At 36.5% G+C, this 18,055-nt stretch overlaps 2 protein-coding genes across 9 annotated transcripts; both read right to left on the minus strand.

Annotated features, from left to right (window-relative positions):
• Window positions 1–204: 204 nt before the first annotated feature.
• Window positions 205–10,459, minus strand: LOC113666509 (histamine H2 receptor). 8 transcript variants are annotated; one of them, XM_089204694.1, is made up of 5 exons: window positions 9,825–9,989; window positions 9,488–9,585; window positions 8,280–8,515; window positions 1,598–2,731; window positions 205–970 (listed from the first exon to the last, which is right to left on the minus strand). In XM_089204694.1, the coding sequence occupies exon 4, from the start codon at window positions 2,659–2,661 to the stop codon at window positions 1,606–1,608; it is 1,056 nt and encodes a 351-aa protein (XP_089060820.1). In that variant the 5' UTR covers window positions 2,662–2,731; window positions 8,280–8,515; window positions 9,488–9,585; window positions 9,825–9,989; the 3' UTR covers window positions 205–970; window positions 1,598–1,605. The 8 variants fall into 8 exon arrangements, with proteins under 8 accessions (XP_089060820.1, XP_089060817.1, XP_089060818.1 ...); XM_089204691.1 differs by lacking the exon at window positions 9,825–9,989 and adding an exon at window positions 10,100–10,459 and having other exon boundaries at window positions 5,306–9,585; XM_089204692.1 differs by having other exon boundaries at window positions 5,306–9,585.
• A 375-nt stretch (window positions 10,460–10,834) lies between these two features.
• LOC113666507 (sugar transporter SWEET1) lies at window positions 10,835–17,155 on the minus strand. The gene is made up of 6 exons (XM_027182294.2): window positions 16,953–17,155; window positions 15,762–15,839; window positions 14,645–14,768; window positions 13,902–14,063; window positions 12,943–13,062; window positions 10,835–12,395 (listed from the first exon to the last, which is right to left on the minus strand). Exons 1-6 carry the CDS (start codon window positions 17,021–17,023, stop codon window positions 12,309–12,311), a joined length of 642 nt encoding a protein of 213 aa, XP_027038095.2. The 5' UTR covers window positions 17,024–17,155; the 3' UTR covers window positions 10,835–12,308.
• Window positions 17,156–18,055: the final 900 nt, after the last annotated feature.

Raw genomic sequence — 18,055 nt, forward strand, 5'->3', positions numbered from 1 at the left:
GGTGGGATGGTGGGATGGTGGAATGGTGGGATGGTGGAATGGTGGGATGGTGGGATGGTGGAAATGGAGAATTGTAGAATGGTAGAATGGTTGTATGGTTGAATGATGGAACGATGGAATAGCGGAATGGCGGAATATTCTACAACGCAGAATGCCTTGTTGAATGAACAAAAGTTTCACAAAAGTGGAATTGCAATGAAATGAGAAAATGGTTTATAATTAACAGGCAGATCAAAATTAAAAGAAGGCTAGCCTAATCATTATTGAAGCCATAGGATAGACCGATGGAGGAACAGTGAGGTTTTTGAGCTAGCCCCTATAATCTATCATTACTATTACTTTTGTCATCATCATCATTATTATCTTTGTTACGTTGTTATCGTTAATATTATCATGTGTTACCATTTAATTAGTGGTTGAGTGTCAGTTATTCACGGTATTCTTGAATCTTCTTTCTCTTGTGGAACAGGGCTCTCATAAGTATGTGGGATGCGGCAGATTTTCTGTTTTGCATGCGAGACAAATCTTCTGCAGCGCTACCTTCTAGCATCATCATACAACCCCAGGTTCTTTTCAATGCTATAAAAACTTCTGCTATATCAGTAGCCATATGCAGTCTGAACTGCCCATCTTTTTAAGAGCCATTGAATAGCCAATCTCGAGCCCAGGGTCACTGTTTGCTCCTTGTCAGTGGTATGTAGGCCGATCAGGTTCAGTCTAATAGCCTATCGTTTATTAAGAAGGGCAAAGATTGAAGTCTTTACTCCATATGCTTCATACATTTTACAAAAGCATTATTTTTAACCCGTGTCAAAATTAAAAAGTGTCAATATCCAGCTGCAGTGTGGTTCAGTTATTTCGTCAATCATGACTACCGTCGGCTTTAGCTCATGGCTCAAATTACAAAGTTGAATTAGTTCTATATACGCGCTAAGTTCACCATAGTGGGATGGCATAACAATCAAAGCACCTGAAAATACATTGTAACGAAAGTATTTCAAGGAAATTCTTAAACTGACTGGGAAAAATTGATCCATAATATCAGCCTGTTTCTGGAACCTGGTTCCCAGTTAATCGAAACGATCCGATTTCCCGAGTTCACCTTAGATTACCGAGACGATTTCGATGACCTGAACAATCATGCACAAATACGCGATTCTACGTTGACAATCGTGTTCGATCATAAATTATTATTTGGCATGACTTTCACGTAATTGTCCCAATGGCTTAGAGGGCATTATCTAAGACAATCTGGAAAGCAGAGTTAATTGTGCCAAAGGTGACGGCCTCTTATATCTCAAACTAAAATCTACAGTCTGGCACCAACAAAAAGGGGAAGAAAACCATATAATCATTCAAAAGTCTTTACTAGAAGGTGTCTTGATAAGTGAAATTTGCTTAATCATGATTAACACAGAAATTCTGAGACGTATTTGTCACTGATTTTTTTTGTACTTCGTACTCACAATAAAAGATGCCAGAAGTACAGCCTAAGATTCTTTGCAACAAATTGTTTGGTTTTTATTTTACTTTTAGTTTACCGTACCTTCAAGATAAACGAAAACCTTGACATGCATTTGTGAAAATATTTACCCACCATTTTATTCACAGAGGTTCACTTGATGTCGCTGAATCTCCCAGATATCGCAACTGAATCGTATCAAACTGGGAAGAGTTCTCCATCAGTGTGTCAGCGTGCGCTTTAGATCCCCCTCTCATAGAAAAAATCACATCTTTGAAATCCTGTTTAAAGAATGTGTATAATAAAGGATTGACCAGCGGACTCAGAAATCTTAAAAACATGAAAAGAGTGTCAGTCCAATAGGGGATAGTGAGCACTTCCTCAACATCCAGGTCATAAGACAAAGATAGTAGAAAGTAAGGAAACCACCCAATTACGTAAAAGACGATCATTGATGCGTAGATAAATGTGGCTCGCTTTTCCTTTAGTTTATGACTTTGATTCCTGGAAGATGCCATAAAAAGGGCTGTCTGTTTGTCTATTTCTTTAGCGTGCCTTCGCAAAACAGAAAAAACTTTGCTGTAAGCGATAACAATGATCGTCAAAGGAAAAACGACGAATCCGAAGATGCAAACAAGGTCGTAAATGATTTCGGATTTCGAGATACCTCGCAACTGTGGGACGCCATCTTTGATATGAATCCACGTTAGTTGTATGAAAGACGCAGATAAAGGAATAAGCCACAAAGCAGATACGATGACAGCGTATTTCTTGCAGCTGACAAAGTCGTCTGGTTTAACATGGCGTACTATAACGACATACCTCTCTACAGCGATAACTAGTAAGTGAAGAATGGAGGATATTGACAACATTCTGCTTATAAGATCCATGCTCAGGCAAAGGGGTCCACTCCACGAATGACGTGTTTCCAAAAGCTGGCAGGCTATGATCAGTGGAATCGCACAAGATCCTGAAAAGAAATCGGCGCAAGCAAGGCTTGTCAAAAAAATGTTCGCCGGTGTACGAAGAACCTTTTTTTTCCAAACCAAGAACACGACGAAGCAGTTGATAGCAACAATAAAAATTGACATTAAACCTAAAAATGAAAAAAACACCACCGTCTTGTTGTGCTGTCCTGTTTCGTTGTCTTCGAAGGAGGCATTTTTCATAATAACTTGTACAGAGTTCCGCTGCGCCATTCAAATATCTTTGCCTTCTGTCTTCCCTTTCAATTGATTTCTTGGCCTTGAAAACCTCTGCATCCAAATACTAAGAGAGCGAAGCATGTTATACCAGTTAGACATACGTTAAGTTAAAAGACTGAAGTGCCAATAAACGTAAGTGTTTCAGTGTTTTCCCCAAGAAAGGGGGAGGAGGTGGTAATCGCACAATGCAGTGGAAAGTGATACTGAGGGTATAATGAGTATGTTATGGAGTAAAGAGGTCAAGTCGGAAATGTTGGAGACCCGGACAGCACAGGCCAAACAGGAATCACAAGGAGTACCTCCCCCGAGTAGCATTGTAGTATTTAACCTAATTGACAGTTGTGTAAATAATGAAAGTATGCTTGAGAGCAATAAATCGGAAATGCCTTAGCATTTGAAGCTCTCACAGCAAACAAAGGTATGTGTAAATATAATTATCTCAACGTCTTTCTTGTCTTAAGTGACTGAATATAAGTTCCCTATTTTGGTGGGAAGAAGCAGCTCATCATACGCGACTCGAAGCCTCATACTCATTGTTCAAAATGACTGTGTATAGCGAGGGTCTTTTCTTCGGCCAACCGACAAATAGAAAAATATCCTAACTGTAATGTTATCTGCATTCGGCCCCTTAGAGGTTGCTTGTGGTCCATTCAGATTTTTGTTTTTGTATTCTTCATTGATTAAACCCATAAAGTGTTGATAAAGAGAATGAATTTACACTTAAACCATGAACAATTGCTCACAATTCTAAAGCCGCAATTGTCACTGATTAACCTGATGACTTACGAAAAGTTACTTAGTAAGGAAAAAAATAATGACTTATTTCAAATGTAACTAATGATAGGTGCTCACAAACCAATGCAAGCAAAAGTATGGCATAGGGTAAAATAAGGATTGGACCATTGGACCCTTAGACCATTTTTTGGACTATTTTTTGGATCATTTTTTGGGCCAACTTTTGGACCTTTTTTTTGGACCATTTATTAAGGACAATTTTTCCGGGGGAAGGCAGACCGTTGGCACTAAGGGAGGGGCGGGATGCAATCTATCAGTACTCAGGGAGGTGCGTTAAGCAGATTGTTGTTACTGAGGGGGGTGAAGGACAAACTATCAATACGCAAGGAGGGGTGAGAGTTTGTTTTATTAGTAAATGCTACTGATTAATGGAATTTTCCTAGGATCATGTTACTCATTTTGAGCGGTTTTTCGACTGAATATTTTTGTCAAATTTTTGCGCTGGGCCGTAGTGTTTCCATATTTTTCTGTCATGCGAATGCAAAACTGGCACCCAAACATTAAACTTAATTGTTATCGAAGATATCGCCCGTTTTCGATCCTCAACTGCCAGTGCTAAATGATACTCACGGTTAGCGTGAATCATCCATCAGTTGCTTCACGTTTCCCTTTGTGTATACAATAGATCATTAAATCTAGTTATCTTCCTTCTGTCATTGATCTTATCGGACGACAAAAAACAAAATTTACATTTATTTGCTAATACAACAACCGCCCAGCCCTCCCCGCGTACTAATAGTTCGTCCTCCACCCCTCGCTGTCTGCTTACTACCCCTCTCTGAGTATTGATAGACTACATCCCACCCCTCCCTAAGTATTAATGGTTTGACCCCCCCCCCCGATAAAATGGTCTAAAAATTGGTTCATAAAAAGGTCCAAAAAAGGGTTAAAGAAATGGTCCAAAAAATGGTCCAAAAATAGTCCAATTTTTGCAATGGTCCAATGGTCCAGTCCATATTAACCTATGCCTGGAATGTCATAATTACAATAATAAAGCCAAAAAAAGAACGCCCAATACTACTTGCCTTTTGCTTATTTTAAAAATACTCTTTCACTCGGCGTGAAGTGGTCCCAAACACAAAATTTAAGAGGCCATTTATCATCTTAAATTTCTAGTCCGCTCACCACCGTTAAATCAAAATTTGTTTTCATTAGTGTCAGTCATGCCAAGATGTATCGAGATTCAAGAAACAGATGTTATGTACATTTGACGAAAACGCGAGGAAAGAAATAATGAAACAGCGAATGAGAATGTTGTCTGCAATTTTTAGTTTTTAATGAGTTGTATTTCTTGTGTTTCAGGCTCGAAAAGATAAACTGATTGGAAACAAGATCTGGACAGTATTCCACTTTGAGTGAGCTTCAGCGACTTTTTTTCAAATCCAAATGTAATATCTCGTTTGCAGAGACGGATAATATTGACAATGAGCATGCGAAAGTGTAATTGAATGTGATTTCCTAATAAAACGGCCTTTTACAAGAAGGCACCAGGGTTCATTTGCATTTCCATCAGATAAATAGGTTTTGATCGTTCTACAAAGGGCTAGTTTTTCTCTATGTCTACCAGGTGCAAGAATTCATTTTGCACACTCTAATGTCTGCATTCGGATTTTTGTTTGTGTTTATTTTTCATGAGCTCATGTAAAATAAGCACATGTTTATAGCCTAACGCTCTAGGTTTTTTTCTCAACATCTCAGCCTTTCGTTATCACCGGCAATTTTCAGTACTAGTGACATTTCTCCAAAATTCACAATCTATTCTTCTTTTAGAAACCAGTGCTCTAAATCAACTGAAAGGCAAGCAGTAGCAGATGACTGTCAAAACGTTGCAACTTAAACTTACTTCTAATCTGAAGTGCAATCCTATTTCACTGACAGCAGAGTAAAACACGCGTTCTAGCCTTCAGAGATGACACGTTATTTGAATGAGAGCAACAATTACCAAGACGTGAATCTTAAACTTTTCTCCATTTAAGGTTTAATCTGGCGCCAGACGTTCATCAACGAAATTAAAGAAGATCGCCAAAACATAATCGCTTTGCCGGGTTGATTATTCAGAAAACAAAATCTAAATAAAAGAAAGAAGTGAAACGCAATGAAAAACATTACTTTACATGTGATGTCAATCAGAGAAAATATATAAATAAAAGGCTGAAGGTGCTTAATTACTTGGGGCTCGCCTCTGTGGCATACGACAAAAAGCTGATCAATAGCTGATTATAATTGTTTTAATCGATAACGTCCCGCAGATGGGCGTTTTAGGTGGAGTTTTGTTTTGTGTCACGATTTGAGTCAAAAAGAGCCGCCGAACTATAAGGGGTGGCATCCAAAAGAAAACAATAGGTGCCAGAAAAGACGATTTTCATTTGTGATTTCAAGTTACAAAAATTATACCTTGTGCGCCTCGGTCGCTTAGAGGCCTCAAAAAATTTTTCGAGTCAGTTTCAATATAGCAAGGGTTTGAAAAATTGTTAGTGCTAATTATTAGTATTAATCATTATAATCATTTTCTTCCCCTTATGTAACACTTTATACTTACGAACTTTGAAGTAAAAAAGAAATCATGTGTTCTTTGCCGGTGTTTAGAAACAAGTCAATCTCGTGATCAGTTCCTCTTGGCACTTAAAGGGTGTAACATGCAACACAGCGGAAGAAAGCCGGAAATATTTACAGCCTTTCTCTAACAGGCCAACGACCAACTACACCCTCAGATTATTGATCAGTAACGTTTTAAGCCCTTACAAAGTGCAAGCACAGGACTTTCGCTGCTTTTAACTGCAAGGTAAGAAAGTTCTGCTTGATACAATAAGTATATTTAAGAGTTAACCTTGGATGTGATATGGAATTTACAGCCTTGTTGAGCGCTAACACCTTTTTTCCTAAGGACGGCCATTAACTCTGTTTTTTTTTGTTTTTTTTTAAGTGCTCAGGTGATGGTATGAAAAGAAAATAAAAAATAAATGGAAAAACCATGAAGTGGTTAAAGTGAGCCCGATCCAACTCATAGCAGCTATGTATGGTTCGCGTTCGTATAAAACTTGTAGAAGAGCCGCTGTTACAAACAACTTTTCCCACTAGTAACCACTCAGAGTAATATTTCACACTTGCAAAGAGCACGCGTAGAAGATGGCGTCTTTGTTGTTCCCCGAAACTCATCCTGCAAATTTGACTTCAGTTTTTTTTCTTCTGCGAGAATCGTCAGGCAATTAATACTTCCACAAGGTGAAATGACAAAATTTTCTCACCTATCGAAAATCTGATTTCTTCTAATGCGTTCACCATTCCCTCTAACCTCAACTCGGAGACAATGAAGCAATACAAAGGTTTAACAATCGAGATCATCTTAGTTTGCAAGTTATCAAAAATTATCAGCGCTCATCTTGTAAATAATTTCTGTTCGATCGAGTCATTATGACTCCTCTCTAGCTCTCCCTCCGTTCTCAGAACTGCTGTATGAGTATGAATCGAAATACATGTGCTGGAAGAGAACTTTTCACACGTACACGGAGTGCTGTTTACTTGAAATCAGGACTTCCTTCGGTAGAATTATAACAGTTAATTCCTTCTCAGAATTCAAATTAATATACACTAGCCTTTCCTCAAGGTTATTGATTTTATGTTTCTAAAGAAGAAAGTGTGTGTACTTTACAAGGAATTTAACGCTTAGAAGACGTCCAAGGAAAAAAATGCATGCAGAATTTAAAAAATCGCGCCTAGTCAAATATTCTAGGACTGATTATACATCATAAGGATCTTATATAGAAATATCAAAAAGGCGTTGAATTTTCGACCCTAAATTGCGAAGTAAAACACGTTTAAGGGTCAGTGACATTAATGACTAAGATTAAAACCGTGTGAGAGGTAATCCATTTCAGTTGATCCACTGTATGATTATCTGGTGTTGATTTAAACACTTTTTGAAAAAAAAAAAAAAAAAAGGGTTCTCAAATTATGCGACTCACAAATACTATGTTACCTGATTTTTGTCTCTCGCGTTCAGGTTGGCTTTTCGTATATAGCGCTTAAGTAAACTCCAAAGTGCACTTGAGATTTCTGACCATCCAACTCGAAATCCGTTTGCATGAAGAGCTTACTGTGACAACAGCTTTACAACTGCAGTATATCGAATCCTCTTTTGCCGCTTATTAACATATTTGCGTTCAAAGTAAAAATTGCTTTTTATCATATCCATTGTCCATACGCAGGAAATGAAGTTTTATTGAGAAACTCCCATTGAGTTCATTCTCAAAAGCTATAACAGATGATTGAAAATACATTACAAAGATAACAAGGATCGTATAATAAAAAACTCGCCTTCAAATTCATTTGCAAAAGAACAAACAGAAACGTGAGACTTGCCTGATAAAGTGCACTGATAGGTTGTTACAGCAAGTAAAAGCTCAATGCGTTGTTTTCATAGTTATTTAAATTTTTACCAAGCAAGTAAAATCATCTTTTTCCGTCGTCGCCAAGGATTTATATAGCTTCAAGTTAATTCTAAGGTAAATTCAATGCATAGGACATTTATATCGAATTGAAGTTTATCGTGTCGTTTTTGTATTTCATAAATTTCAATATATCTTGTTCTTTATTTAATATTTACTTTAAGAATAAATGTAAAATGCGGTAAATAATGTAAAAAAGACAAGTTAAACACACGTAACTTTGACTAGCGTGAGATGTAGAATTCTCGGGGACCAAATCTGGGTACTGAACCAATAGGTCAAGCAAAAGATCACCTCATGGGGTTCCTTTCCCTTGCTAGGGAAAGAGATGTAATAAAAAAAAAAATGCTTTTAAGAGAAAAAATCTCTTACCTTCTTTTTTCAGAGAGCGTCGTTAAATTTCGACCTTTCTATTTGCAGAGTGCTTACTACAACACTCAAGTCTCTTTAGTAAATGCAGCTTAAGAGAAATCCAGTTTACCATGAAATATTATTTGTGTCACTCATCTTTAGAAGCTTATCTTTGCCAGTGATGATAGGAAGTCTTTAATCTCACAAATGCTCCAAGCGTCAAATGTCACCGGTGTTTTAAAGTGGTATGAACATTTCTGTCAAAGGTAGAGCCAGCTCTATTAAGATGCAATGCACATCTCTCGAAACAGGAAAAGCTTTTATACTTCTATAATAATTGTAATTAATATTAACGAACTCAACCAAAATACTATTCGCGATTAAAAGCTGACGACACCTCGGCTTCAATGATACAGAGATGCTATTTCCCGCATAGGTGAGATAAAAGCCTGTGAAGCTACGCCAGTTGTTTGTGGTAAATTTTTAAGAGAGATTTGTTGAGAATGTAAACACCCAGCTGGTTGACTGACTTTTATAACCCATCTGGCAACCATCGTTTAGTTTTCTTTTTTTCGCATGCATCATTTCATGATCACTTAGGCTTTTACATTTATCAACGCAACACATTAAATTTTAGTTCATTATCAATATAAGCGTTGGATTCGAGTGAGATTCAGGCCAGCTCAGAATGTAAATTTAGCCAGACAGTTAAACTGTGGCCCAACATGAAGACGAAGGTTTAGGAAAGCGATTCTTGAATCAGTAAAAATTAGTGCAAATAGTCTTTGACTGAAGCTAGGTTCTACCGGAAAATGTTTTTAAGCTATATTCTTATTAAATGCGTGTCACATTTTACAATGAGTGCAATGTTAAAGTAATAAGTTGAACTTTGTAACCATCAATATTTTATGTAATGACGAGATGGACAATGGCACGGTGGGAGATACAACCGTAAAAAAAACAATTCATTATTTTACGAAGTGCATCTGACCTCGAGCTTAGCCACAAATATTCATTAAGGTTTCAGTGCAAAAAAAAAAAAAAGAGGTAAAGCACTGAGCAAATATGGAACGATTCAACGCCATCGAAAAAGCGAAAATAGTCGCAATCAACTAATCGTACTGTTTAAAATAAGGATCCCTAACAAAAAAAAAAAAATGCAAAAACACGACAAAAACGATCGGCGAAAAAGGTTTGAACAATAAAATACAAATAGTGAACATACTTACATGGATTTAGTTCCAAATATAAGCTTTGTTGAATCACTGGGACGGTAATTTCCGTAATTTAAAGTCAAACGCCGTCAAAGTTGTATCACAGTCGCGGGCTAAAACGTTCAAATGTAACTTAAGTTTATTAAATAACACACTTTCGAACAGTTCTGCATTTCATTCGCTGAGAGTATATCAATTACACCCAAAAAAGCTGAAAGACGAACTTAGTTTTCTATGGTAAAATTTTCCGCAGCACAGATTAATAACAATATCGACAAAGAAGGCTAACGAGCTTTATACAAAGTAGCGGCTAATGTCGGCACTATTATAAAAGGAGGAAAAATATACTTACTCGAATAGAATTTGAAGGATATCACGAAAAAATAACAAACGCATAAAATTACAAAGCCGAAAAGAAATAGCTACCGGAAGTACAGAAGGCTCAATTGAGGCTTGAAGAAAATGCTACTAGCTAAAACATGAGGATTCTCATGCGTGGGATATTTGTAAAAAATGGAAGATCACAATAACAAGAATTGATTGAGGGCCCTACGGCACTTCACTTAAATCTAAAGGACGAATTGGGTATAAAAACCATCTACTATATTGACAGAAAAGAGCGCTTACTTTCAGAAGCAATAGTTGGATACTTTGTTGGACCAGTTATGCTTTTTCATGGATTCACAAGGATTCCAAATTTTTTTCCATGTAATGTATAATTTGAAAGCTCACTTTACTTTGTTCACGCGCACAAAGAAATTCGTAAAAGCGCTATTTCTATGACAGGGAACTATCTATACATAAATCAAAGCTGATTGTCAGAATAGATCCAGAAAGAAACTACGGAGACCAGACAATCTTCACAAGGAATGAACTAAATTACCAAGCGGAGGCTACACGTACATGTGTGATCAAGACAAAATTTCTCATTACAGTATTAATACAATATTAAGCAGAAAAGTGATGAGAATAAAGAAAACTACCTGTTAGAGGTTTATTCGTTTATCAAATACTAAATTCTCCGAACCAACATCATAAGAATTGTAACGCAGACAGTGAGGAGAATTACCAACGAGATCTCGGGAGAAGGGTTGACAAACCCTCGAACATGAAAGCTACCTTACGAGAACCAGCATGAGCCAAAATTACAACCAAATGGAAAAAGTAGTTATGCCTTTGCGCACGATGAAACAGGAAGATAACTAGGAGACCGATTCCGAGAATACTTTCGCGACGTAGAAAGAATGTCAAGGACGCATCCACACCAGTCGCTTGACAATTTAACTTTCCTAATCATTCTGAGCAGCATACTGCAGTTTGCGACCTTTCCCTACAACCACGTAGTTAAGAAAGCCGCAAAACTCTAGCTAAAATTTGGCTTTTAAATCGGCACTTTTAATCCCTACGGTATCAACAAACACTTTTCATACAACTAATTTATTCTTGTTATTCTTGTTTTTCTTTTTACCATGTTCCCACCAATAGGATAGCTCCATTTTCTGCATATAAACACACACACAAAACCTACAATTCCTCAATTCGCTAGGACGAAGAGCTAACACTCGAAAATTCAGCTTTGAAACTCTTCACATTGGCCAATTTACGCTATGAACTCAGTTGATATCAAATTACCTTGTTAAACTTACCCAGCGACGAAGCATTACAGTTTCTTAAGAAACATATCCCCTTTACTCCTTGTGTAACAGTCGAATCTGACTCAGAGAAAGAGAGGCTTACCTACATACGATTGTAATTCAAACTAGGCTATGTTTCATTCGTGTTGCTCTTTAGAACATAATTAGGGGATAGTAAATGTTTTAACTATTCTTCCTACTAATGAAAGTCCAACCCATTTCCTTGTATTTATCTTTTAATATCCTTTTACGTTTGTCTAAATTTAAGAGCTTCCCTTTGTTATCATAGCTAAAACTACACCCCCAAACTTTTAATGGTGACGCAAGTATTGTGTTTTGGAATATCTACAATCTATAAAGTACCGTTTCCGAGAAAATTTTTTTTCTTTTCTTATGATTGGCTTTAAAACTAGTGTAGGAAGATTTATCTTTTAGAAAATGTCATCCGCAAATGAAAATAGTTTGAGTGTTTCGTGCTCGATTTTAAAAGCCTAAATACTACTACCTACATTCTCCATTACCTTTTTACAGCCAAAATGTCGACAGCAGTAATAAATAAATACAGAGAAAAGCGGTCACCGTGTCTGACGCTTCTTTCTAGAGAAAAGCGCCCCGGCAGTAGCAAATCCATCATTCATAACTTCACATGATACATTTTTATACTTTAGTAACAGCGCTCGAATGTTATGTATGAAAGAAGGAACAAAGTTTAATTAATGCCAAGGTCTAATTGAAAAAATCAAAATTCAGTGTGTCAAATGCCTTCTCGAAGTCAATGTTATCAAAATGCTCAGAAAGCAATAACGTTTTGTGTAAACGACAGGGTCACCAATTAGTCTTAGTGCACAGGCGTGCTTTGACCAGACATCATAAATAAAACGTCGTTCATTCGTAATTTAAGTTTGAGACACTTGGGAAACTGCCAAAAAACCACTGATGATTGTGTATTTTTACCAAAACGAATGGCAGAATACATCGTACTTTATTTTTGTTAATCAACGGAGTTGAAACGCGAAATATCGCGAAATAACACAATGTCATATAGAATTCCCACCCGCTGACCCTCAGTATTTGGACTCCCTGCTGAAACATCACGCTGTCTTTCACGCTTAAAAAATGACCTATTTTACGTCTAGACTTGAAAGACAAGAATTGACGACTTCAGGCAACAGTTTCACAAACATAAATAAATTATTACAAAGTCACTGCTGTCTAGGAGGTTTGGAAGGATAAATACAGAACAAACTCAGTTGAATGAGACCCAATATTACTCCACTTGCATTTGGGACCTGCCAACCAAGAAGAAAAATAAAAATAATTAAACAAATTTATAATGTACACTTGTGAACCAGCTTGAAGGCCCGTTAAGTCAGGCAGAAAACAATGAGCTGCATCAAAAACTTTTGTACAATGTTGTCTTCACCCTTCATCTTCTCTGTCACCATGCCAAACTTTGTTATTTCAATTTAAAAGCTGATTAACATGAAGTGCTATATTGTGGAAACCTGATTATTTAAATACTGGGAGAGGGAAGGGTGGTGGTGAGGTTCACACATGAAAGACCCCTGGGTAACCCATCCAGGGGGATTTACAGCAAATAATCCAGTGGTCACATAGTGCTTTTTTTTAGCATAATAACAACACCAATTACAATAAATGGATCAATGTCAGTATCTGAGCAACTGCACACCTACCCCTCCCCTAACCAAACCACAGTCAACCAATATCACATCAGGGTTAATGTTGGGTTAGGGGAGGGGTAGGTGTGCCGTTGTTCAGATACTGATGTCAATCCCAATAACTCATACAAATATAAAATTAAGACTTCATTTGCACCTTAATGTTGATGTCATCCACAGCAATCCCATAACAGAGCCAAAGAAAAGACACCAGAACCATCATAAATGAGAATATAAATTGCATGGACTCTGTACTTTTGGTCCTTACAACTTTAGCCTGCAGGAGAAATGGGATAACCATTGCAGTGAATATATTAAATAGTATTTATTCTCATTTCGTTTTAATTTTCTTTTTTTCAAAGAATTTTGCAATCAAGATTTCTTTTTCTAAAACTTTGATTTCTCCAAATGCACAGCATGGGGGACAAGCTGCATCACTTGAATATTATCATTTCATAGTTTAATTCAAATATAAAACAATACTTTCATACAAATCATACATGTGTCACCAGCTGTTCATGAAACAGCATCCTTAGCGTTTACATTTTCTTCTGCTGTAATTTGACTTTGAATGGAAAAACTATGTCCAAAGAAATCCGCAAAAGGAGAAAGCAGTGATCAGTATAAAAGAGAGATGATGGTAATGAAAAAGTTTAAGACAACATGGGCTACAGTCACAGACACAAATATGGCAAACACATGGCAAAAGCATGTACTAGAAAGTCATGAAAGCATGAGTCAGTGAAATTTGATTTGAATGAGTTGTAAGACATTCATAAATAATTTTCCTGATAATTTTAAAGAATATTTTGACCCCCAACCATTTACCCTTGATAAAAAGGTAGTCCTAATACCTAATATAGGTAGTCATGTAGTCCCAATTGGCCCATGGCAGGGAAAATCAAATACCAAAACTGCTTATTCTTATTACAAAATTTTGTACATTTTGGTGCTTGCTGTTTATTTAATGTAATGTGACTTCATATTATAGGACATTTTGATCAGCTTGAAAGCTGAACTTGTTCCAGCAGACTTCTACAAATAACATCTCATGGTTACTGGGAACTCTGGCTGAGACACATATAAAAACATGATAATCAAGTACATTTTGCTTACCACTGCTGCTAATGGTGAGGCTTGCATTGTAACAGTAAAGATGATGCATGCAAATCCAAGATGTGCAACCCGCTGGGTTTCCTCTGTAATATATTGCATTACGTAAAAGTATAATGCCAGTGATACAAGTGCAGCATATAAAATGATCTTCAGTTCTTTTCCCTTAGGAAGAAGAGAACTCCATAAGATTTGGTATACTGAGTGATGAACAGTTTACAGTACCCCCTTTCCTTAACAAATTTTTTGGTCTGCAGCAAGGGTCCATCTATAAAATGGTAAACCCAAAATAATTCGTTTAAAGTATTACTTAATGTAAATTTATCCTGCTTTTTAAGTGCCATTTTATCATTTGATACTAGGGCATTGGAACATTCAAGCAAAATTAATGCTACTTAATACTACACTTTAGAACAGGGCAAAAAAAACCAACAGAAAACAGAACAATTAAAAGACCACACTAAAAGATCCCAACTTCTGTTTTTACATTTAAATGGTTTAACATATCATACAAGCAAATGGTTAACTCATTGCTCATATTTTTCGTTGTCCTTATGCAGGTTGGAAAATACAATGCAACTCAAAAAATATCAGCACATATTATAGTTTGTATCTATCTAATTGATTAGGATTAAGACAGTCAAACAAATAAAAAAACAAGCAAATGATCTATGAAGAAGAAATACAAACTCTACTTGAGACCTCACTTAGATTGGTGTGTGTGGATTTATTATCAATGACCTTACCTTCTGTTTACAGTAGTAAAGGAAACACAAAATGTAAAGTACTTGTAACATCATTCCACTTAAATTGACTGGAATTAGTGCAGAATCATTTTTAAGAATACCATAGCTTGCCCACATCATACAGCTGTACACAAAGGAAATGGAAATACATCTTGGCTAAGCAAACACTTTACAATACATTGTAAAATTAACCCTTTAACTCCCATGAATGACCAAGACAGAATTTCTCCTTACTATATCTCTACAGTATCATGCAGACAAGTGATGAGAATAGAGAAAAATATCAATTATGAGATTACTAATTGATCCAATGCCAAATTCTCCAAACTAACACAATGAGAATCATTTAGCAAATAGTAAGGAGAATTAATAAAGAGATCTTGGGAGTTAAAAGGTTAAATAATGTACATTCTACTGTTTCCAGAATGAACTAAATTGTTGACAATATCTTTGCAACTGAGCTATGGAAATTTTCCACTCTCCATTAAGTTCCAAGGATGAAACTTTGAAAGGCTGCCTCTACTTCACACAGGGCGTGAAATTGTGCCTAATACAGGCGCCAATGCAACTAAATTTTTCACTTTGGTGACCAAATCATCATGACCTTACCTAGAGATATAGTGAATTAAAAAGATTTGCAAAGATAAATCCACGGCAAATTTCCACATTAGGTTTGTTTCCAAAACGTAGCACATGCATCTCGATCGATAACTAGACACCATCTTGGATTTAAGTGAGCTTGAACATTGCATATCATCCATCCTAGTGTCCACTTTGTAGCAGGTTAAAGATCTTTTCCTAACTTAATTTCTAGAATGATGACAGCATAAAAAAAAGCTTTTGTTTGTCTTTGAAAATGGCGACCAACTTTTTTTGAATTGGCTACCACTTTGAAGAATTTAGGAGCCAAGTGACTATCAGAAAAAAATTAATTTCACGCCCTGTTTACAACAAACACACTTAAATCTTATCTTTGGTAACAAGCTGACTGAAATTTCTGATGAACAAGAGAGGCAAAATTTATGCCACAAGGTCTACTTATCTGGACAGGCTTTTAAGCAAAACCAGCATATTGAGTAAATTGCTCATTTCTGACCACAAAGCAGAAATTACTTACTTAAGAAATGTTGTGACAAATGGCAGGAGAGGCACATTATCAGTGCTTCCATTCTGGACCATTTTCTGACATGTCAACCTGTCCAAAAGGCCAAAATGACATGAATTACTGCTGTACACTTTTTATTTCTGTATTAAAGGCTGGTAAAAATAAAACTTTATTATACAGTTAAAACTACAAACATGATTTAAAAACATGTATTGAAGTTGTATTGTAGCATTAGTTTAATGCTATGTTCTCAACCAAGATAGATTGGTGTTATCAAATGAGTTGACGAAGGGCTTGGGAAATTCTTCTCAATGGCTAATTCACATTATCAACACAGTTGTTGAAACCAAATTTTCCCATAATACCCCCTATAGTTTCTCCAGAAACTAACCTAAGTTTATCCCTTCACTGATGTTCTCACTAGGCTGGCCCACTACATAAAGTAATCACATATATCAAATTATGCAAATGATTGCCACCCAATCAATTGAATATCAGGACAAGAAAATTGTTCTCTCAGCAACAGTCCCATTAAAAATCAATTACCCAATCAAAGAACTAAAAATACAAGCCCCCCCCCCAAGCAACAACTAGAGTCTCCTGTCAGGAAAAGTTTCATCTTGAAGTGTACAATCAGATATGAAAAGTTTGTGGAACATAAAGGAACATAAAGTTGACAAGAAATGGAAATCCTTGCCTCATATACCAATAATAAAACTCGTTGAATCACAAAAGCGTTTTTCCTATTGTTATTACAGAGTTCCCCCACAAACTCTTACGCTCACAAAGATTTACTTTGCTAGCAATTACTGATTAGAAGTTATCGAGCTACGTGTTCTGAACCCTTTCTCTTCACTTCAGTGTATGCGTGTGTTCACATTTCGGGAAGATTTCCATATAACATCATACTTTTCCAAGACAAAACCATTGTCTTTTAAGGAATCTATTACTTTGCCTGTGTTTTCTTTCATCCATGAGCTGTATGCATACCGTAAATGTTAACGTATTGGGGTCATACGGAAATCTTGCCTCTTATTTGAACAAAATCGTTGCACCACCATAGATAATTTTAGTCTCAGTTAGGTAAAATTTATGTAGTTCTACAGACGTATTGTTTCCCATCCCTTTAGCTTGGGAAAAGAAAGTTCATGAGGAATATTACAATAAGAAGTTTAAGGGCAGAATCGCACATAATTTACTCACACGCCTGAGATGAAAAATCCAACTGTTGCGATAGTGGCCGTCCACGACAGGAACGAAATCACTGATGACATTTTGATGCAACAGATTCTTTAGGAAGAGGGGATATATCTTGCAAATGTACACTTTTTCGCAAATAAATAGTATAAAGTACTCGACATCAGTTCGTACTGTTTCCTATTAAGAACAAAGCGCAAATACACGCCCGCAAAATTTGTGCACTGCGGTTCAATTGACACCTTTGTAGAATACGTGTGTAACTACGCCAAGTGTAACTATCAGGATAAAAACTCAGTTCAAACCTCGTTATTTTCACCAATTTTCGCCGATTCGATCGTGTTGCTCTTCTTCTTGAGTAAGCGAATGTTAGAAAATATAATAGTGGTAGAAGGGAGAGGAGGAAATAAAGGCGTTTTGATCTCTCCAAAGCTTTGTTCGCGATTGTAATTAATTCATAATCCAATCTATTTATCGAAAAGTCATAACATCCTTACGATTACCCCGCAGAGCAGACCTCATTTGTGCTTTTTAAATCAATTTTCCGTTCTCTTCCTTTAACGCATGAAGCGTCTCTCGCACTCGCCTCACGCTTACCTGCTCGCCTGAAAAACGCTAACACGCCACATCTGCCAGATCTTACCTTACAATAAACATGATTAAGTAGAGAAGTATAGGTTACTAGCGGGGCAAGAAAAATATCAAATGGGAACCAAATTATCCGAATTATAGCAGCAAAAAGAAATGAATTAATACAGGTTCCTTAGTAATCATTGAAATTTGAAACTTTTAACCCCCAAGAATAACCGAGCTTCTAATTTCTCCTCACAATATCACTGCCGAGTCTCAGGTCACGAGATAAAAGAAAAATTAATGAACGCCTACTAAAGAAGCTTGCGATTGCACGTTAAACAAATTCTCCTGATTTGTACCATCGGAAATGTATAAAGAACAGTAAGGAGAATGTAAATATTGATGTTAGGAAATAAAGGGTTAAACAGAAGGGAAAATGAACACCTTTCAGGGAAGAAAACAGTAAGTCAAAAGATATCCGTTTTTTTTTCTGAGTCGTCTCAGGCTCTGTGAAGCGGAAAGTAACAGTCGATCAC

The sequence above is a fragment of the Pocillopora damicornis genome, chromosome 4 (assembly GCF_964200805.1).
Source record: "Pocillopora damicornis chromosome 4, jaPocDami1.2, whole genome shotgun sequence".
In the NCBI taxonomy this organism is placed as follows: domain Eukaryota; kingdom Metazoa; phylum Cnidaria; class Anthozoa; order Scleractinia; family Pocilloporidae; genus Pocillopora; species Pocillopora damicornis.

Coding starts and splice junctions, on each gene's coding strand:
- LOC113666509 (XM_089204697.1), bottom strand. CDS start 2,661: ATGGCGCAGCGGAACTCTGTACAAGTTATTATGAAAAATGCCTCCTTC.
- LOC113666507 (XM_027182294.2), bottom strand. CDS start 17,023: ATGTCATCAGTGATTTCGTTCCTGTCGTGGACGGCCACTATCGCAACA. Junction 14,769..15,761: donor TTTGTCACAACATTTCTTAA/GTAAGTAATTTC, acceptor CTTTGTGTACAG/CTGTATGATGTGGGCAAGCT. Junction 12,396..12,942: donor TGGATGACATCAACATTAAG/GTGCAAATGAAG, acceptor CTTGGTTGGCAG/GTCCCAAATGCAAGTGGAGT.